Source organism: Syngnathus leptorhynchus, chromosome 12, assembly GCF_054491065.1.
Source record: "Syngnathus leptorhynchus isolate UIUO chromosome 12, UIUO_Slep, whole genome shotgun sequence".
Classification (NCBI taxonomy): Eukaryota; Metazoa; Chordata; class Actinopteri; order Syngnathiformes; family Syngnathidae; genus Syngnathus; species Syngnathus leptorhynchus.
Window position 1 is genome coordinate 986,637 of NC_141206.1, and position 21,966 is coordinate 1,008,602.

The 21,966-nt window shown below is 39.9% G+C and overlaps 1 protein-coding gene across 10 annotated transcripts in view; it reads right to left on the minus strand.

The window, feature by feature from the left end:
- Positions 1-21,966, minus strand: part of sptan1 (spectrin alpha, non-erythrocytic 1) — a 100,691-nt gene continuing 78,725 nt past the window's right edge. For all 10 annotated transcript variants that reach the window (XM_085927137.1, XM_085927138.1, XM_085927136.1 and 7 more), the window contains 19 exons: positions 21,436-21,573; positions 21,256-21,360; positions 15,449-15,657; positions 14,740-14,860; positions 12,048-12,169; positions 11,845-11,977; positions 11,670-11,768; positions 11,435-11,594; positions 5,802-5,878; positions 5,513-5,722; positions 5,136-5,432; positions 4,549-4,661; positions 3,768-3,785; positions 3,296-3,350; positions 1,845-2,041; positions 1,164-1,217; positions 939-1,085; positions 431-578; positions 1-345 (listed from right to left, as the gene is read on the minus strand). In XM_085927137.1, the coding sequence (XP_085783263.1) occupies positions 220-345; positions 431-578; positions 939-1,085; positions 1,164-1,217; positions 1,845-2,041; positions 3,296-3,350; positions 3,768-3,785; positions 4,549-4,661; positions 5,136-5,432; positions 5,513-5,722; positions 5,802-5,878; positions 11,435-11,594; positions 11,670-11,768; positions 11,845-11,977; positions 12,048-12,169; positions 14,740-14,860; positions 15,449-15,657; positions 21,256-21,360; positions 21,436-21,573 (2,529 nt within the window). In that variant the 3' untranslated portion in view covers positions 1-219. The remainder of the gene's footprint in view (positions 346-430; positions 579-938; positions 1,086-1,163; positions 1,218-1,844; positions 2,042-3,295; positions 3,351-3,767; positions 3,786-4,548; positions 4,662-5,135; positions 5,433-5,512; positions 5,723-5,801; positions 5,879-11,434; positions 11,595-11,669; positions 11,769-11,844; positions 11,978-12,047; positions 12,170-14,739; positions 14,861-15,448; positions 15,658-21,255; positions 21,361-21,435; positions 21,574-21,966) is intronic.

Below are 21,966 nucleotides of genomic sequence, written 5' to 3' on the forward strand. Positions count from 1 at the left end.
TTTCCAGCTGTAAAGCAACATTTATTGAAAGCACTCTGTCGTGAAGCTGTTACACTTACAATAATTAAACTGAAATGGAGACAGACTAGTATTAGGAGCCATTGCGGATAGAGAGAGATGCACACACAGTAGATAATGATCATTCCTAATGTCAGCCATGCAGTTTCATCAATATTTTTGTTGAAGGTTGTGGTATATAGTTGGTTACTGAGCAAAGAATTAGTTGACAAAGAGAGAGCGGGTGAATTCAACAAAGTCAAATGATGATGGCAGCTCACGGCCCTTATTATCAAGGTAGGGCTTCATATGCGAGAGGCAATAGTCTGCCTGCTCCTTGGTCAGGTTCTGAAAAGATGGAATAAAAGTATATTAAAGCTTGGAGGCAGTTTACACACACAAGACTGTCAAAAGAGTGATGAAAACATCTGACCTGGTAGAGCTCTTCTTTAGTAACGTAGGGTTTGTTCTCAGTACTTAGAGCTCGGAAGGCGCTCTCAATCTCTTCACTTGATTTAACATTTTCTGTCTCACGGCTTATCATGAAGGCCATATACTCTTGTAGTGACACATTACCATCCCTGCAATCATAGATCCCTCACAATTAATGATAAATAATGTTAATTCTTAGACTTGCAATATATTTAAATAGCCAAAAATCTAAATAATCGCATTCGTATGAATAGTTTTCTGAGCAAATATTGACGATAAAATTTTTTTTTTGCAACCCTTCGAGCTCAACACAATGAGCTGTAATCTGCAATACCACACAACTTAGCAAAGTGTGATTGGGTCTACAAAACTACAATGCCGTCTTCGAAACTGTGCTGTATTTGGATCAACAAATCAAAGGCAAAAACACTTGAGAAATGTCATGTTCAGAGAGAGGGCTGCTGAAGATGCATGTAAACGCAGCATAAAGTCTCTAGCAAGTGACAGACCTGTTTGGATCTACAGTGTCAAGTATTGCCTCAAACTCAGGATCAGGTTCACCCTCTTCAACCATGGGTAGGTCATAACCTAGTGAACGCAGGCATGACTTGAACTCCTGGTGGTTTAGACGTCCAGACTTCTCCTTGTCAAAGTGTCTTCAAGACAAGTGTCGATAAGAATGTGTGGTTAGCCGGGGAATCCAGATAACTTCAGCTCAAGTCAAACCTACATACTTGAACATCATGCTGAACTCCTTTAGTGCCTCCTCGGTCACCCCAGTAGTGTTCCTGGAAGTATACAGGGGTAAGCTAGTAGCCAGAAAATTAAAATACAGGGGGTCCTTGGTTTTCAACGTCAATCTGTTTCTACGCGGGCGATGTAAACCAAATTTCAGTCCAAGTCGAAACAGTAATGAAATGAAACAGTACAGTAATAAAAAAAAAAGAGAAAACAATTCCTTACCTTTATTCCTGTAGTTGGCTTGCACATTGGAAGGGGTGTTGCAAGAGAGAGAAGACGCAAAAGTCCAAAATGGCGTATACCATGCGAGTAACGCTGTCTTCCTCGGTCCACATTCTCTCTCGCGGTGCATTATTCCGCTGCGCGCACCAACTAGTTCCCGCGCGCATTAGGACGTCTTTACGATGCTTACGACCCCAAACTGCTTAGGTCGAAAAAAGGCTTTAAATCTAGTTCCCGTGCGCGTCACGAATCTTAGGACACCTCTACGATGCTTACGACGCAAAACCGCTTAGGCCGAAAAAAGTCTTTAAATATGAGATGAAATACGAAAAAATATAAATACTATAAAAATAATATGAGACGTTTGTAGTAAACACAAAACAGCGTAACCCTAGGACATCGTAAACCAAGGACCCCCCCCCCCCCCCGTATTGTTAAATATTGTATTGTACCTTGCTTGTATCTGTTGCTCCAAGTTATGCTGCATCCTCATTCCCAGCTGGTCCAGCTGATCCCATTGCTGAGCCAGACCCACTGTGCTGTGCTCTGTGTACTTGTTGTCCAAGATCAGTGCTTCCTCCATAGCTGCACCCAAGTCTTCAATCTTCTTTAGCTGGCTGCGCATGGCTCGAATTTCCTGGTGTTTACGCTACATAAACGGTCCGCACCCACGGGCACACACACGCACGCGCACACGCACGCGCACGCACACACACACACACACACACAGGTTTTTCATGAAGCACACATTTGACACGAATGCGTATGTTCTGGTGCCTTATTTAGCATGTACACAGAATGGAAATTGACCCACAAAATTAACACGGTGAAGCGGTATGGGTGTCTCAATCTTAGAAGCTAAGTTGTCAGACTATATCTGGGAAGCATCACTCAGGGCAAAGGAGTCCCATTCGAGAGTCCAGACAAATTACAGCTCAAACTTGAGGCTAATATAGGAACTCGTTTTTCCCTCGGTCGAGTGCAGGTCCATCTCCCTTGTCCTTTCCCATGGGCTCCACACCTGAAGTCAGGGCCAAGCAGATCGTGTGCTGTGTGAGTGGATGAAAGTGGCCCCATCATGGCTCAAGGCATGAGGCAGTCAAGAGGCCTTCTTGAATGGTTCTGACCTCCACATAGTCACGCTTGCCTTCTAACATGGCTTGGGCTCAAAAATAAGTTTTCTTGAGAGATTGGATGATCTTCCACTTTAGAGCTGTCTCTCTGGAGAGAACGAACCTGAACAGGTGTGGATCTAATTATTCCCGCTCTCCAGCCATGTGACTGTATGCTGCCGAGGTTCAGTCTGGTGGATGAAAGGAGAACTCTCCCACTGCCTTTGGGTGGGGGGATGAGTCCTGACTGTTGTTTGTATCTATGCCCCAAAAAGCAGCTCACAATAATGACTGTTTGTGGAGTATGTGGAAGAGGAGCTGCTGGGCGTCCATAAAATAATTTGCAACAAATTATGTTGTATAATCTCTTCAAACGCAATTAATGCTTAATGATGATTATGGAGCCAAGTCAGAGGAAATACAAGCTACTCAGGGACCACTCAACAGAACCTGACAATACTGCTGCCCCTTCAGTCAAGTGGTGGCAGCAACTTCGTCAGGCATGACTGAAAAATGAATGCAGCAATATACAGAGTCATCCTGGATAAAAACCAGTTCCAGAGGCACTCTTGACTTCAAACGTCATCTTTTACGAAATGATTCTGAGCACACATCCAACATATCAGAGGGGTGGCTCAACGACAACTCTGACTGTGAATGGCACTTATAAATTGATTGATTTATATATACGATTTCCTGCATTTCTTATACATTTGATTTGTTTTGCACTATTAATGCATAATGGGTCTTCAAGCAATAGGAATTTGACATGATTAATTGAATATGATTACCTTAGTAGCCTCCAGCTGAGATTCAAGAGTACCCGACTCTTCCACCATACATGACCTAACACAAAAAAGACATTCACAAAAGTAAGGAAAAGAAAGTGCAGTAATTTCACATTTTTAACCTACTTTTCAGACACCAACATACAATCCAGGGGCCTAATTGAATTTAAACACAAATCAAGTCAATTAAGGTAATCTGACATGACAAGTTTTTCGCTTCATAGATATCTCTTAGAAAAAGATAAAAGGCAACCAGACAATACCTGATAATCTGACAAGCTATGTTTATCAAACAAAGCAAAAAACTTAGGTATTACTCATAGGTAAACAATACCATGCCTCAGAAAACTATTACCCCCCCCCCCTTGAACCTTTGCCACATTCATGTTTCAAATATATATAAGAGGCTTGAGACTTTTTTCCCCCACGTCCATATGACAATTTCATTGTTAAAAAAAACAATTTTGATATTTACCCATCTAGAAGATATGTTCTGATATGCATTGTAATCCCAAGCAAACAGTGACGATTCCATCGAGTTGTAGCAGGGAGATAGAGAAAGTTGGAGAAGATGATAAATGAACAAAATATCATCAAATGGTAAGTGCAGTAAATTGGCATTGATAATGAAGTTGCATATTTTAGCACATTATTTGTCACCCCTATTTTTTTTTTTTATGGTACTGTACATGCAAACGGGGGTGTGATGGCCATCGGTCATTTCAGGAAAATGTGTATATATATTTTTTTTTAACTGTCATTCTCTCTCTGACAGGGCCAGTCAAACAACGACAGCTCCCCACTACCACATCCCATTGTCAAGAACATGACATCATGGCCAAGCAATTAAGTGATTATTTTTGAGAAGGAGAAAACATTAAAGGTTTGAGGAAAATATTGACAAATAACCAACCATTATAGTATAAATAAATAAATAATCTTGTGAATTTTATAAATAAATAACCATTTGACTCTGGCACTTTGGATGAGATTTTCTACATATATAACAAATGAAAATGTTCCTTAAGAAAAACACCTTTTTTACCCAACAAAAAAGCTAAAATTTGCCTGGACCTCATCATGCAATTTTCAAAACTCTTGGCCATTCCAACCAGACATTTTTGACAGAAAGTCATTTTTGACAAATCTTGTCATTTTGCTAATAACGAGTTCCATTCAGATTAAAACAAAGAACACAAGTTACAATTTTAAATCATTTTAAGAAAAAACGAATTGCTCCAAAACATTTATTTTACCTGGTCTCCTGCAGCCATTGGTGGAAAGCATTTGCATGCTGTGCAAACTCTTGACGCAACTTGTCGTTCTCCTCCTGTCTTCGCTGCTCTTTCTGCAGTTCCAGTTCTCGCTCCTGATTTCAAGATAACAGAAAGCTAACATGAGTGTTTTTATATCGGGTTTGACAAAAACAAGGCTGAAAATACTTTATTTTTGACAAATTTGACAAATAATTCACTATTTATCAAATGTAAACTGACTAACATGCAGAAAACCCAAGTTTCATCTCAACATTTTTTAAATCTGAATATTTGCTGACGGTGGGAAGATCCATCGTTAAATTCACATCAAACCATACATGAGCTGTTTTTGTGCTCAGGCCAAAGCCTGGTTTAATACTATAAAAACAACTTTGGTGCCATCTTTGTGCCAAGGAATTACGTTTAAGGTCTGCCAGCAGCAGCCTGCCCCAGTGCAGCTGTGGCTACATATGCAGTTTACCACCACCAGTGTGAAATTCGTATAGATAATGCATGCACGGTGAGTGCTGTGAATATAGAAAAGCGCAATATCAATCTAAATGTAACTAAATTTACATTTATAATACCTTGATTATCTTTTGCAGGTTTCTCCAAGTTTCTTCTAAAGCCTCCATTGTAAACCAGGTGTAGGGGTTGGACACCACCTGGTAATTCTTGATCTGCAGGTCCAGTTCAGCGAGCTGGTTAAAATCTGTCTGGGCTGAGGTCAGTGAGGAGCGGAAGGCCTCATGGGCTTCACGCAGTGCACGAATCTCTTCCAGAGAATTGCACCTCACTGGGTCTGTCAGATCCTCCTCTGCATTCTCAAACCAACTGTTAAACGCTGATGCCTTTTTGGCAAATGTAAGAAACAAGTCCTCAACCTGGGTGGGAACAAACAAAAAAAGAGCTATGACCACTCAGCACTCATCCAACGACACACAACCTCTGGCAGCCTCTTTACCTTTCGAAAATGCTCTTGAGACTCCAGAAGCTTCATCTTGCGAGCCTCCGAGTTGGACAGCAATTGGTTCCAACGCTTCATTAAAGCAGCATGACGGGCTTCAATGGCTTTTGCTTGGATGTGCTTGGCAGCCAACAACTGGTCTTTGAGAGCTGTGATATTGGTAATGCCCTCCTGCTGGAATGCTTGAAGTCCAGCATCAAATGTGTCCTAAAGATCAATACAGAACAAATCAAATAAGGAAGGAAATACAGTGCAGATGTACATGATACATGAAAGGTACAAGTACCTGCTTGGTGAGTAGAGTCTGTACAGAGGACAGGTCTCTGCCGTAATCATCAGTTTTAAGGCTGTTCTCTTTCTCTCCTAAATAAATAAACAAATATCACATGCTTGAAGTTCACAAGCCAAGGTATACATCAATGTCATAAGTGGCCACAGTTTTAATCGGAACATGTTGGTAGTAGCGAAACCAAAAAGAAAAATCTACTTTATTCTATTTCATCGGCTGACATGTTCCATGGGCACTATGTAGAGGCCATATAAAAGCCTCTACACTGCTCAAAGGAATTAAAGGAACTTTGAAAACGTCAGATTTCAATGGTGCAAAAGAAAATAATTGGATATCTATACTGATATGGACAGTTTAACGTCTCAGGACCAAAAGGATGCCACATCTTTTGATGGAAATCAAAGTTTTTAGCCTACAGAGGGCTCAGTATATAGAGACCCCAAAAATCAAAGTGAAAAAATGATGTGGCAGGCTCGTCTATTTTGCCTAAATTCAATTTCTGCAACTGAAAATTCTTTTCAATATCTTGTGTGCTTGTATGCATGCTTGACAACGTCGCGGCATGCTCCTAATAAGACGACGGATGGTGTCTTGTGGGATGTCCTCCCAGATCTGTCTAAAGGCATCAGTGATCTCCTGTAAAGTCTGAAGAGCAACTTGGCGGCGTCCGATGGACCGAAACATTATGTCCCGGAGGTTTTCTATCGAGTTTGGATCAGGTGATCGTGAGGGCCATTAAACTGTGTCAATTCCTTCATCCTCCAGAGACTGTCTGCATACTCTTGCCACATGGGGCCGGGTATTGTCGTGACTCAGGAGGAACCCAGGACCTACTGCACCAGCGTAGACCAAGGGTGCAAAAATTTAATCCCGATACCTAATGGTATCCTAATGGAGACTGCCGTTCTCTAGCCTGTAGAGGTCTGTTCGTCCCTCCATGGAAATGCCTCCCCAGACAACTGACCCACCACCACCAGTGACGTGCTGTGAAGTTCATGACTGAGGAGGCACTGACCCCCCTCCGGTAAAATTTGTCCGGCACCTAACCGTGTCACAAAAAAGGTTGAGGATCGCTAGTCTAGTGTGGCTTATTTATTATTTAATTTGAACTATTTTAATTAAAATCTCATATCAGCAGTCTTCACACATAAAAACACTCAATAAAGCACATGGAATCAAAAAATTGTTTTCAATCGTGCGTACCACTCTGTTTGAAAAGACATGCTCCTAAGTCCCGTTGTCCGAATCAAACCTTTTAACTCTGGAGTTGCTCTTCCTTTACTGATGACCTCCTGCTTCGACCGAAAATCCATCATTAAAAATTGGGGGAAAAAACAAACAAAATGAATGTAAAACAAAACAAATGGACGATTGCTCCTCAGTTGTTCACTGTAAATTTGAACTGGAGATCTCTTATTCTAAAGGTAGGCGCATGAAGCATTCCGGGATCACTAGCACCCCCTGCCATAAGGCTGGAGAACCTTTTTTCATAGGCTCCTTAAGGTCTCTTTTCAGAGCCGTTTTGTTCATCTAAAGAAACAACGTTACAGACAGATGACAAAAAACACAAGAAGATATATACACCAGCTTAACTACGGAATTTAGTTAATATAGCCACAGACAGATGACAAAAAACACAAGATATTATATACACCAGCTTAACTACGGAAATTTGTTAATATAGCTACAGTGTTTGAACACTCAAACAGCGACAAAGACAGAGAGAAGTTCTGTCTAACTGCATAGCCTGTCAACATCGGCAGCTGTGTGATTACGCAATCCTCAGGAGGCTAGACAGGAAGTTGGCTTCTCCAAGCGAATTGTCTTCGGTTTTAAAATAACTATAGAAATTCAGCGATTTTGGTTCAAAATGATACAAAATTATTGAAATGAAAAGGAAAATGACTATAATAAAAACAATTGAATTTGTTTTTCCCCTTTTCATGATGGCAGGGGAGGCGTTTCACGTCTATCACAGGTACTCAGGGTAAACCTGCTCTCATCTGTAAAAAGCACAGGGCGCCAGTGGCGGACTTGCCAATTCTGGTGTTCTATGTTCTCCTGGAATCTCCTCCATGCTCTGGAGATTGTACTGGGAGACACATCAAATCTTCTTGCAACAGCACGCATGGATGTGCCATCCTGGAGGAGTTGGACAATCCGCGCAACTTCAGGAGGGTTAAGATATCGCCTCATACTCCCACTCGTGATAATGACTCTAGCTAAAGCCAACACTTGTGGAAAAACAGTTAAAGATCTAGAGGGAATAACTTGAAATGGTCTCCACCTGCAAAACCAGTCCTGTTTTGGGGACCATCTTGTTGTTGCCCCTCTAGTGTACCTGTTGTTAATTCCATCAACACCAATGCAGCTGAAACTGCTTAACAACCCCCTCTGCCACATACCTGACCAAAACATTATCAGAAAAGTGTAATGGAATTCATGGCATACCCTGATAAAAAACTGTTCCTTTAATTTTTTTGAGCAGTGCATATAAAATAGTATACTGTATTTTCCGCACCATAAGGCGCACTTAAAAGCCTTTAATTTGCTCACTTCCTGGAGGCGTGCTTTTTAATAAGGTGCACCTTTTGTGTGGACCGAATTCCAATATGTTGTCGTGTGGCTTCCGCCACACAGGGACGTAATATGTGGGCGCAATATGTGAACTCGATGAACCAATCAGAGGACATTACGTTTACGTAGATCGGGGCAGGAAACCGATCAGAATAATATGTCCCCCCCCACCGCCTTTGATAAATAAACTCTCTCAAATGGCATCGACAGAGACATGCTTACGAGGCACAATTCAAGATTTCTGGAAAACCGGGATTACTGCCGAAGAGCAACGCGAGTTTGACTCGACAATGACGAGAGGGAACTTGGGATGTTTAATGGCGAAGTTGCCCAACTGTTTGATTCGGATACAGAAGATGAGGACTTTGGCAGATTTGCGCATGAATATTGATTGACAATAATGTGAGTACAGTACATGGTTAAATAGAAGAATAAAGTATAAGTAGAAGTCATCCAATCGAACTCACTGTCTTTTTTCCATGACTTTTTTTTACCCCGTTTACCGTAAGTTATGGTATGCATGCACCAATAATGCGGTGGACTCGGTGTGTAGAATAAGGACAGAAAAGCTCAGGCAGTTTAGTCTGCGCCTTTTAACCTGAAGCGCCTTATGGTACGGAAAATACGGCATTTAGTTTTGGAGTAGTTTTACCACTTTATATTGCAGAGTGCCTTGTATATGGATCAAGTGATGAATTTGATTATCCATACTGGTTGTACACAGCGTTCTGCCAAAATGTTTCATATACATTTTAGTACAACTAGTAAATTACCGTAATTTTCAAACTATAAATCGCTCCGGAGTATAAGTCGCACCAGCCATAAAATGTACAATAAAGTGAAAAAAAAACAAAAACGTATACAAGTCGCACCGGAGTATAAGTCGCACTTTTGGGGCAACTTCATTTGTCAAAATTAGACACCAAGAACAGACAGGCACCAGCAACAACGATACGGTATGCTAACGTGACATATACACAAACAAGGAGCTGAGAACGGGCCTGACGTAACATTCAGAGTTATTCAAATAAGTATTACATAAATAACACGTTTATCAAACCATCTGTGTCACTCCAAATCATTAAATCCATCGATTATCCTTTATGTAAACATACCGCATATGCGCCGCACCGCTGATCTCGGACTCGTAAGTTGCATTTGTAATTATTCCACAGACCCATATAACGATATATAAAGTATATTTCAAATAACAATATTATCAAACCATCTGTGTCACTCCTAATCATTAAATCCATCGATCAAATTCCTCGTCCTTTATGTCAACGCCGCGTATGCGCCGCTGACGTCAGACTCGTAAGTTGCATTTCGAATTATTCCAGACCCATATAACGATATATAAAGTATATTTCAAATAACAATATTATCAAACCATCTGTGTCACTCCTAATCATTAAATCCATCAATCAAATTCCTCGTCCTTTATGTCAATAACGCCGCGCGCGCGCCACACAGATCTAGTTCATAACTATATTGTAGCGTTAACAAAGTACCAGGAAAGACGTGGGTTTGGTAAATGGCTCTTTATTTAACAAGAGTTCAACGAGCCAACAACTACTGAACTGTAACGATAAAAACATATACAAGTTGCTACACGAAATAAAATAAATCAAATAACTATAACATAAATAAGTTTTTCAAACCTTGTGAAACTCCAAATCATTAAATCCTTCAAACGTGGGGCCCTTCGTCATCTCATGATCGAATCCTTTGTCCTTTATGGTAACGAACGCCGCGTGGTGCCGGGGACGTCACTTGCAGTTCAAATGACAGTAATCCCTTGCTACATCACGGTTCGTTTATCGCGGTTTCACTACATTGCGGATTTTTGAATTTTGCAAATCTGTGAAAAAAATCACATAAGTCGCTTCCGAGTATAAGTCGCCCCCCCACCCAAACCATAAAAAAACCCCGCGACTTATAGTCCAAAAATTACTGGACAAGGTCGCATTGCTTTAAGCATTAAGGCAATCGTGGTCAGGGGGCGTCACCGAAGTAAGCCACTACTGGTCGATCGCATGACATTTAAAAAAAAAAAAAAAACATTCTTTCGATAGGCTGGAATCCATCCCATCGCTTGATTGACATACAGCTAAACCTAACGGGAGGCAATCACAGTGAACCACCCCTCACCGCAGCAAGAAGCCCGGTACCAAAGCTAACAAGCTAATTAATGCATTATGCGTCAACGCACGCACTCGCTTTTTTCTTTTAAACTAAAGAAAAATCAAAAATGAGTGGGGTTGCTGGACCAAGTAAGAAGCCAAACCGCATCACTTTGATACGGAGTGGGAGTTGGACTTTTTTCATCTAGTGGATGCAGAACGCAACCCTTGTCAAGCCCAGTTTGATGCAGTAATTTCTATTTTATGTGCCTTTAATCCGGTGCGCCCAATATACAGTGCCTTGCGAAAGTATTCGGCCCCCTTGAACCTTTCAACATTTTGCGACATTTCAGGCTTTAAACAAAGATAAAGTTACATTTTTTGTCAAGAATCCTCAACAAGTGGGACACAGTCATGAAGTGGAACAAAATTTATATTATTATATATAATAATATTGCACGTACCACTTTTCAGTTTTTTATTTGTTAAAAAAGTTTAAATTATCCAATAAATTTCGTTCCACTTCACGATTGTGTCCCACTTGTTGATTCTTGCCAAAAAAGTTTAATTTTATATCTTTATGTTTGATGCCTGAAATGTGGCGAAGTGTTGAAGGGTTCAAGGGGGCCGAATACTATCGCAAGGCACTGTATGAAATAATTTCTAAAATATAAAATTCAATGACGGTGCGCCTTATAATGCGCCTTGTGGTGCAGAAAACACTGTAATCTTAAAACATAATGCGGGGAGTGGGGGGTAGAGGTCAAGGAGCCAAGCTCCTAGAAGTAGAAACAAATTGCCCACTATTGCTATGGGCTAGCCTCCATGTTTGAAACGCCTGTTTATGTTTCTGCAAGAAAGATATTGAAAAGCTGCCAAATGGGTTTTAAAATAATGGCCCAGGTCATGATCAAGTTTTTCTTTCCTTACCAATCCAAGACTCCACCACATCGGCCTTCCAGTTGAACTGCAGAAAGGCAGAGTTCTCATCCAGCTTCGCCTTCCTCTGAGCAGCTGCCCTCTCAAGCTCTGTTACTTTGGCTTGGAGAGCTGACATCTTGCAAGTGATACTGTCCACGTGATGGTTGTTCTGTTGAAAACAGCATCCAAATTAAAAGCAGTTTTAAAATACAGCTTGCTTTACTGGACATTTAACAAATACTACCTTCTTAATGAGATCTTCTCCATTAGCACAAACATCGCTGACTCTGTCTCTGTGCACAGTGAAGTCTGTCTCAAATGCTTCATGTTTTTTAAGCAAGCCCTAATAACGACACATCATGACACTTCAAAAAATATAATTCACTTATATATTTTGACAATGTCAATTAGAAAAACACCTGCACAGCAGCCAACGTGTCTCCATAGTCTTCACCCCCAACCAAATTTAGTTTCTCGTTAATCCAAGCTTCTTCTTCTTCCACGTTTGCCACAAATTGCTGGTAATCTAACGATTCCTCCAGCCTCTGACCCCTAGGATGTAGAACATGTTTGTGTAGCTGTGTACTTGCAGGTGTGCAATTGAACATCGTTTTACTTTTACCTTGCTCCAGATAGGTCTTTTAGTTCTTTCCAGTGGTCTACAAACTGAGACAGTCTCTGCTGTATCTCCTCCTGACCTATGGTGTTGTCATCAGACAGCTTCTTTCCAGTGTCCAGCACAGACTGGGAGAATGCAGATTTGGTTAAGAATGGGTGGGATATTTCCAAATGAACATTGGTATCTAGCTGAACAACTTGCATTAACCAAATATGAATAATACCAGATGTTAACTCTAAGTGCCAAGAATTACCGTAAATTTCGGACTATAAGTCGCTACTTTTTTCTCAAATTTTGAACCCTGCGGCTTAAAGTCTGGGGCGTTTTGTATAGTTTTTTTTTCCGTGATTTTTCTCATGACTAATACACTTATACACTCATAAAAAGGCTGTGGACCACGGTTGTGCTGTTATGTTAATGAAAGTTATGCATCCCTAAATAATCATCTCTTTCCTGTATATATTCTCTTACAAATGGTAATTTAAGATTAAAAACCTTACGTGATCGTGCAGCGACTTTACATGCATTTTTGTCCAACGGCCATCAGGGGGAGCTCGAGCAGAAAAGGTAAGAGTGAGAGAGGTGGAATATATGCATCGAGGAAGACAGTAGTGGTGCGTTGTGCATTAGGAAAGTTGGCCTAAACTAAGCCCAAAGATGGAAAACAACAGAAGCGTGCGTATGACGCAGCTTTCAAGTTAAAAGCCATTGAGCTGGCTGATAAAGAAGGGAACAGAGCGGTTGCACGTCAACTTGGCCTTATTGAATCGATGATGAGACGGTGGAAACGGCATAAGGAAGCACTGCAACAATGTAAAAAGACGACGAAAGCTTTCAGAGGTCTTAAAAGCCGGTGGTCCGAACTGGACAAATTTCTTGAAGACTGGGTGAACACACAGAGAGCGGATGGCCGAGGTGTTTCCACCGTGCAGATCAGACTGAAAGCAAAAGCAATCGCTACTGAAAAGAAATAAAGACTTCAAAGCGGGAGCATCATGGTGTTGGCGATTTGGCTTGGATGACCAGCAGCGAGAAATCGTTTACAAAAACTGGACGCATGCGAAGAGCAACTTTCACACAAGTCTGCCAGTGGATCCTGACAGCGTGGACCAGTGTGAAAAAACTCCACCATCACCAACGGGTTTTGAAAAGCCGGTCTGCTGCGTGATGGAGAGGAGAGCACAAACTCAGGAGTGAATTTGCCTCAGGACGAGAGTGACTATGAAAGAGAGAATGAGTTGCGACAAAGATCTGGCGCTATTCCAATCGGACACTGAGGAGGAAGATTTTGCTTGTTTCATTGGACAGGAAGAAGACAAAGACGGCTCTCAGTGACTTTGTTGACTGGTAAATGGTAAGTTTTTTTTTTTTACCTGCCTAGTTAGTTCTGTTAATTCCGTGTGTACAACAAGATGTTAATGTTATTAAAACTTTAGCCCAGCTAGTAATAAATGTTACTTGTTTAAAACGAAATGTTAGTGTGATTAAAATTTTAAAAATGCTTTCTGTGTACAGTCTTTCCGCACGTGCGGCTTATAGTCCGGATGCGGCTTATATATATATTAAAAAAATAAAAAATAAAAAATAAAAAAAAATAAACCAAACAACAAAACTGAAATACCCCCAAATTTTAGCTGGTGCGGCTAATACTCCGGTGCGGCTTATTGGTTGAAATTTACAGTATTAAAATTGTTCATGAAACTCAAGAACACGCTTTTGATTTTGTTCTCTTTTTGAATTATTTGAAGAGGTAGAGAATGGTCTGATGCCATTCTCTTGTATATTTCAAATGCTCCAAAAGTCATAATGCATCATAACTGCCAGTAGATGGTAGTGATGCATCATTTGAGATTTAAGATCCACTCTGCATACAGTAGGGTAGTTAGGCTTAACTGTAGGTTAATGGCAGATGTGCTAGCTACAGCTGGATCTATTTACAGTTTGAATATTATGGGATACTTGTATAAAAGGCTCTAAGAAATTATATTATTGCGCTGTGGTGAGTGTTAAATTTTCTGTGGAATGCCTACTATTGCCAAGCCTCAAGTCATGTGACTGTGTTACGTGTGTTATGATGCTCTGCGTGTGCAGTTAAGTCAGGCAGAGTTGACCAAAAAACTCTGTTGTTGGACATCTGTTATCGGATTTCTGATAACCATTTTCTGCTATCTATTATCGACCATCTATCACCTGTAAATCTGGAATTACCATCTAAACCTTGAGTAAAAATACCCAATCCATCAATCCACTGCATCCTGTACTCTGACCAATACGCCATCCTGTACACTGTATATATCCTAACAATTCAGCGATAGCCTCCTCAACAATACTTATGACTAATTTTGCAACTTTCAGCAGTAAAAAGTTCATATTTTGTCTTTAATGAAGTGGATGGATAACGTCATTATTTTCAGCGCGTGAACGTTGGGGGAGCCGTGATTGTTACCTGAGCCCTCATCACATCAGATGTAATTTTCAATCCACTGCCATTGGCAAAATTTGTTTTTAAAGGACATGTATTGTACATGAAAAATAAAGTGATCAAATTCACTACAGAAAATATATTAACTTTTTTCATTGGTGAAAATTGCACAATTAATCATCCCATTAAGTCTGGTCATTGTAGTGTATTGGATTAAATATAGATCACTATATTCTATTGTTACTTAGTCTTTATACGTCATAAATTGCTTACCTTAATGGCTGGCTCATGGGCTCCAAGTTCAGCCTCAAGCCTCTTATGTTTCTTCCTCAGATTTTGTACTCCAGTCAAGTCACGGCCATAGTCTTCTGAACTTACAAGCAATTTCTTCTCTCTATGTAACGTTTGAATATGAATACACTGAGCCAATGAAATGTTATCTTCAAATACAAAAACAACCTAAATCAGCAATTTGACTTGATTAAAACGGTTCATATTTTAACATACAAAAAAAAAAAAAACCCCAGGCATCTATAAGTATCTATGTTGTAAACCAACAATTACTCAGTACCCAGAGAGATGTTAGGTCATAACCGAGGTCATAACAGTGATTTTCTGACATGGCATGTTTGTGGACTATAATGGGTATTATTTGATATTCCCTCCTTATTTTAGTCTCTACGTGGAATGTTGTTTCCTGCTATATATGGGTTGATAGGGACTGCAAGTAATTCCAAGTGACATCACAAAAGCATATTATGGAAAAGGTAAGTCAGAATAACTTTGAATTGGTGTGTGTTTGTCTAGCAGCCTGACTTGATGCCTTTTTTAAAATAACTTTTCAGGCCAATGCTTAGATCTAAAGTCCTTCTATAAACACTAAATGTAAATGGGTTTAAATAATATTCAAGTGATCTACTGGTGTTTTGCACAATTGGGGTACAAATAAAACGCAACTGAAGTGAAAAGTGGGCATTCTTACTTGATCCAAGACTCCTCATCATCCAGGTCCCTGAAGAACTGATGCAGTCTGTGAGACTCGTTGAGTTTTCCATGGCGGCTGGCTGCCATGTTCTTTATTTTAATGAAACGGCCATTGATTGCACCACGCTTGTCCTTCACTTGAGAGGTATCAAATGCATTGCTGACCATCAGACTGTCAGCCTGCCCATTCAGATCCTTCAGACGATCCTGAGAAGAGATCGACATTAGGCGTGTACAAGACCTTGAATTAAAAATACTGAAAAAGCTGAACATTTTATATTGATTTACTAGAATGGACTATAAAAAAAAAATCAACTACAAACCAAAATTACAACTTTTCACTTTCACTGTACATGTCCTGGAGTCTTAAAACTGGGGCAAAACATTTTTTATATACAGTGGCGTGCAAAGGTTTGGGCAGCCTTGTGAATTTTCATGATTATCCTTTATAAATCATTAAATGTTTGGACAAAAAATCTATCAAATATATCCTATAGGGAAAAAACACAAGCGATATTTGAGAACTGAAATGAAGTTTTGATGATTTAAAGAAAATGCGCAATAATTGGTTAAACACAATTGGATCATAGATTACTGTTTGAGCTCTTCATGACAGTCTACTTTAGAACAGGCTGGGTCCCAGGTGACGAGGCCACCTGTTAGGATGGGTTTGGAGTCTGTTATGTTAAAGTTAACTAGCGCTAGGCTAGACTCGCAAAAGAACCGATACTGCCGGTAACAATTTGATATTTAACTTTTTACTCTGCGAGCTGTGTCGATTCTTGCCGGAACTGAAGGGGGCAGTGTACGGTGCAAGCAGCGTGGAGCAGCAGTCAGCGGAGCTGAATAAGAAAACCTTCGGTCTTTCATAACAATGGCTTCAGGAAGTGAAAATACAACACGCCGGCTTGTTGAGAAGCCAGGTTGCTCAAAGAGTCGTGTGTGGAAATATTTTGCATTCAAGGTGGATGCAACTGGAGCAATTATAGATTTGTCCGTTTACTATGACTGTTGTGCCACGTTACTTTATAAAGAGGTTAACCCGAATATGTCTACGTGCAGTCATTTCGTCCTGAGTCAGCTGGGGCAATACGGTTACCAAACATATTTAATGTCACACACATAGACAAAGGCTCAAATATGCAAAATTACGTTTTGGCACATGTTGAAGGTGCGTGCACAAGCCTTCTTGGCTATAGCAGATGGATTAGTGATTTTAAAAGTGCAACATTCTGTTGTTTAGTACCAATTAGTGTCGAGAATCGTGGAAAATCACAGGTATTGGTATCATCTACTGAAATTCTAATATTGGCACAACATAGGTCTTTGACTAGAGCAGGGGTGTCAAACTCATTTTTTTTGCGGATCACATTGTAGTCATAGCTTCTTTCGGAGGGCCAAATAAATGTATGAGCACCTCATATTATATGCAGTAAAAGCTACAAAACAAACTGACAAATAACTCGTTTTCCAATCAGACGAGTAAAATGTGGTCAAATATTAAAAAAAAAGAAAAGATATTAAAAGTGAAGACAATTTGCAATTCTAGTAATGACACAAATTTGATGCACAATTTATCTTCGCGGGCCACATAAAATGATGTGACGGGCTGTATCTGGCCCCCGGGCCTTGAGTTTGACACATGTGGACTAGAGCATCACAGTTTGAATAGTGCTACAGCAAACACTGACACACTTTCTACTGAGGGAGTAGACAAGTCTGGTTACTCTTCCCTGACCGGTCTCACTGATGGTATGGTGCTTGCTCCTAATAACAATACGTGTCTGCCAAATATTACGTACATAAAACGTAATGTTTATCAGGTCTACATATTACGTAATGGGTAGTAAACTGGTTACTCCTCCCTGACCGGTCTCACTGATGGTCTGGTGCTTGCTCCCAATAACAGTACGTGTTGCCAAATATTACTTGCGTAAAACGTAATGTTCTCTGATTGGTTCATCAGGTCTATATATTACGCCAGTATATTACATCTCTGTGTGGCAGAAGCCACACCAAAGAACTTTACAGATTTTGGAATTTGGTCAACACAAAACTCAATAGATTTTTTTAAACCAAATCACCAGCAGGGAAATATTCAAATAAGAAAAAACTGTTGTTACAAATAAGCAACATTAAGGCTTACCTTAATTTTTGGAGAAAATTATAGGCTTTTAAGTGCGCCTTATGGTGCGGATAATACGGTAGCTAATTACCCTCTCCTTTTTTACTTTAAAGTTCTACATGTTATATATAGGTCACTTTAATTCTTTGTATGCAAGAATACTCATCATTGACTATAATGATGCAGGATCCCATCAAGTATTCTCGTCAACTTACTTTTATTTTATTAATGGGTAGGTAAGACTCCCGGCCACCTCGCCACTTAAAATCAAGTCTATAGAGCAGGCGTCAGGACCCTATGGCTCGTGAGCCAGATATGCCTCTTTTGATGACGTTATTAAAAAGAATACATTAGTACACTCAAAAAATCCTTGATCTTAATTAAAATACATGCATTTAATTGTATCTAGCCTATCTTTTTTCTTTTTTTTCCCTTTTTTTTTTAATGGTATGGGTCTCATGGGAAATTACTGTAATTTTCGGACTATAAGTCGCGTTTTTTTTCATAGTTTGGGTGGGGGGGCGACTTATACTCAGGAGCGACTTATATGTGAATTTTATCACTAATTCTCAAATTTCAAAAATCCGCGATGTAGAGAAAAACCGCGATAAACAAACCGTGATGTAGCAAGGGATTACTGTCATTTGAACTGCAAGTGACGTCATCAGCGCTGCGGTTGTTTACATAAGGACAAAGGATTCGATCACAGGATGACGAAGGGCCCAACGTTTGAAGGATTTAATGATTTGGAGTGACACAAGGTTTGAAAAACTTATGTTATAGTTATTTGATACATTTTATTTTGCGTAGCAACTTGTATATGTTTTCATTGTTACAGTTCAGTAGTTGTTGGCTTGTTGAACTCTTGTTTTGTTAAATAAAGAGCCGTTTACCAAACCTAGGTCTTTCCTGGTACTTTAACGCTACAATATAGTTATACACTAGATCTGTGTGGCGCGCGCGCGGCGTTGTTGACATAAAGGACGAGGAATTTGATCGATGGATTTAATGATTAGGAGTGACACAGATGGTTTGATAATATTGTTGTTATATGATAGTTATTTGAAATATACTTTATATATCGTTATATGGGTCTGTGGAATAATTACAAATGCAACTTACGAGTCTGACATCAGCGGTGCGGCGCATATGCGGCATTGTTTACATAAAGGATGATCGATGGATTTAATTAATTGGAGTGACACAGATGGTTTGATAAACGTGTTATTTATGTAATACTTATTTGAATAACTCTGAATGTTACGTCAGGCCCGTTCTCAGCTCCTCGTTTGTGTATATGTCACGTTAGCATACCGTATCGTTTAGCCTGTTGTTGCTGGTTCATGTCTGTTCTTGGTGTTGGATTTTGACAAATAAATTTGCCCCAAAAGTGTGACTTATACTGTGGTGCGACTGATGTTTTTTTCCACTTTATTGTGCATTTTATGGCTGGTGCGACTTATACTCCGGAGCGACTTATAGTCTGAAAAATACGGTATTTGCAAAAAATGGGCATGTATGTCTCTGTGCACCACAAAGGTTTCCGACCCCTGCTATAGTGCATTGTAGTGGTTAACTCTGACCACTTGATGACAGAGTTGCTCTTGCTGGCTCATAGAGAGGTGACGTAAACTGTAAGCCTAATGAGAACATTGGCGAATCTAGTTGTAGAGTTATGGAAGAAGTCAGGGAATGAGAGAAAATGGCGAAACGGAAGCGATCGGCTTTCAAGTAGCTTACAATTGAGCAAACTATTGCTCTTCGTGATAGTGGTACAGCAAAATGATGGAGCAAATTTAGAGGAGATGGCTGTGAGTACGCGATAGACACGGAAGTCCGCATCACAAGCCACAGGTCGAATGAACTGCTGTCATCTGACGAGTATTCTGATGCGGGATACAGTGACACACACAAATACATCCCTTCAAAATAGCAAAACACGCACACGCATTTTGAGCACCAACACAAACATCTCTGTAAATAGCCCAAAATTTGTAAATAATAAATAAATAAATCAAATGTGAAAATATTTCTGTTTGGGCACGTTATCAAATATGTAAATACATGTTTTTGCCATCAAAACATTCTTTTGAATGTTTTATAGAAGGGATGGGCTGTTGAGCTGTTTGAGATGTCACTAAACCAAAAAATATTAGTGTCAGAGTTGCAATTGTGCGGAAAATATCTTGCACAAAAACCTAATTTTCTCCTTATTTTGGTTCTTTTATCACAAACAAACACAAACAGATCAATCCATAGCCTTTCTAGACATCAACATACACCACACAGACAACGGAGACATAAAAATAAAAGTACACAGAAAACCCACACACACCGACCAATACCTCCTCTGGACATCAGAACATCCCACTATACATAAACTGTCAGTAATCAGAACACTATATGAAGAAACAACAATAATCACGGACTTGGAGGACAGAACACAGGAAGAAAAGCACATACAACACGCACTCAAAAAATGTCAGTATCCACAATGGGCAATAACTAAAGGTGCAGAACAGGTAAAGAACAAAAAATACACAACACAGGGGGAAAGAAAAAAGAAAACACAGAAACAAGAACCCAGCGGTATGGTGACGTTGCCGTATGTGAAAGGAATTACGGAACGGATCAAAAGGGCCATGAAAAAATATAACAAACACACCTATCAAACCACACACAACACTCCGTCAGATACTGGTCCACCCAAAAGACAGAATCAACCCGGAAAATAAATGCAACTCCAGATACGAGATACCATGCAAATCATGCAATAAATCATATATCGGGGAGACAGGGAGGAATTTCACCACCAGGAAAATGGAACACAAAAAGGAATGTGAGAAGGAGACAGCAACAAGACAAACAAGAGCAACAAAACAACAAGCAGAACATGAACACCGACCACTGTAAAAGAGAAAACCACATCATGGACTGGGAAAAGGCCAGAGTCATCCGCACCGAAGAAAATAAACATCAGCGGTGGATCAGGGAGGCCATTGAGATCCGAAAACGAGGCCCGAGGACCATCAACAGGGAGGAGGGAGCCTACATGCTCTCTACCACCTGGAGCAGCATTTTGGAGAGGTGAAGGGACAGCAGAGGGCATGACTCATCTGTCAAATCTGACAGGTGAGTCACGCCTTCATTCATCCATCAGCTGATAAAGACGCGTCACAACTACAGCAGTGACACTCTGATGAAGGCTGAAACATGTCAGGTAATATAACCTAAAATTAAAATTGTTTGTGATAAAAGAACCAAAAAAAAGTGATTGACAAGGGAAACAAAATGGGAAACAAAATGAACTTAGTACAACTAACTTGTCTGAGATTGCTGATTTGAGTGAAACCAAGCTATTTTCAAATGGTGATAACTAAAGAACAGTATCAGTTAGAATCACAGTTTTTTTTCCAAATTAAAGAAGGTCCAATCTTTCAATTGGTAGCACCCGTGTATACAGTAGCCATAGCCATAGCCATAGCAGACAATATTCTGTAGGCCTTACAAAATGAGTGAATGCTCGAAATCGGCTTGGATTTTAGGGGTTATTTTTTTCTAAAAATGCTTGGCATTCAAAGAGTTAATGATGAACCTATATTGTCCATCTAGACTTTTTAATCATCTGTTTCACTTTTATTACTACATGTCCATGCCTGCCTGTCTACGCAACAACCTACCTCATGAGCAGAAATATCAGCCTCCAACAACTGGTGTTTTTTCAGCAGGTTGTTGACTGAGGCCAGATCTTTCCCATAGTCCTCTGAAGCAAGAAGTGCTTCCACCTAAAAAGCACAATGTGTCAGTCATTTTCGAATCTGTAAAAGTGTTTCTACAGCCTATGGTATGGAGGTAATCACCTCAGAGAGCCAGAAGTCAAAGTCTTTGATGCCTGTGTTAAAGTTCTGTTGTTTATTGGCTTCTTTGAGTTTTTGGCTCTTTTCAGCAGATTTGTTGACAAGGAACTGCCATTGCTCATCCAAGGCACTAAGGCGTACCTAAAGAGAAAAAAAGCTTTTTGAAGACTCCTGACTGACAAAATAAAATGCAGACAAAAATAAATATCTTAATTAATTCTTAATTTTTGAACAACCTTGGTTTTTAAGGATCACATGATAATGAGCGGATCCAAAACCTTGGATACACAATCAAATAACCCGCATACAAATTCTCTCAAATAACCTAAAATATCAAGAGGTATGTCACTAGAGTTACCACCACCAGAGTGCGACTTTGCGAGCATATAAATAATGCATCCACTTGTGAGCACTTTTAGTACATTACAGAAAAGCGCTACTATAAAAACCCAGTGCTTTATAATTATTAGTGTGAAGGTCTTCACACTTATGTTATCCTATGTGTGCAATTACATGTTATCTGTTAGTGTATGT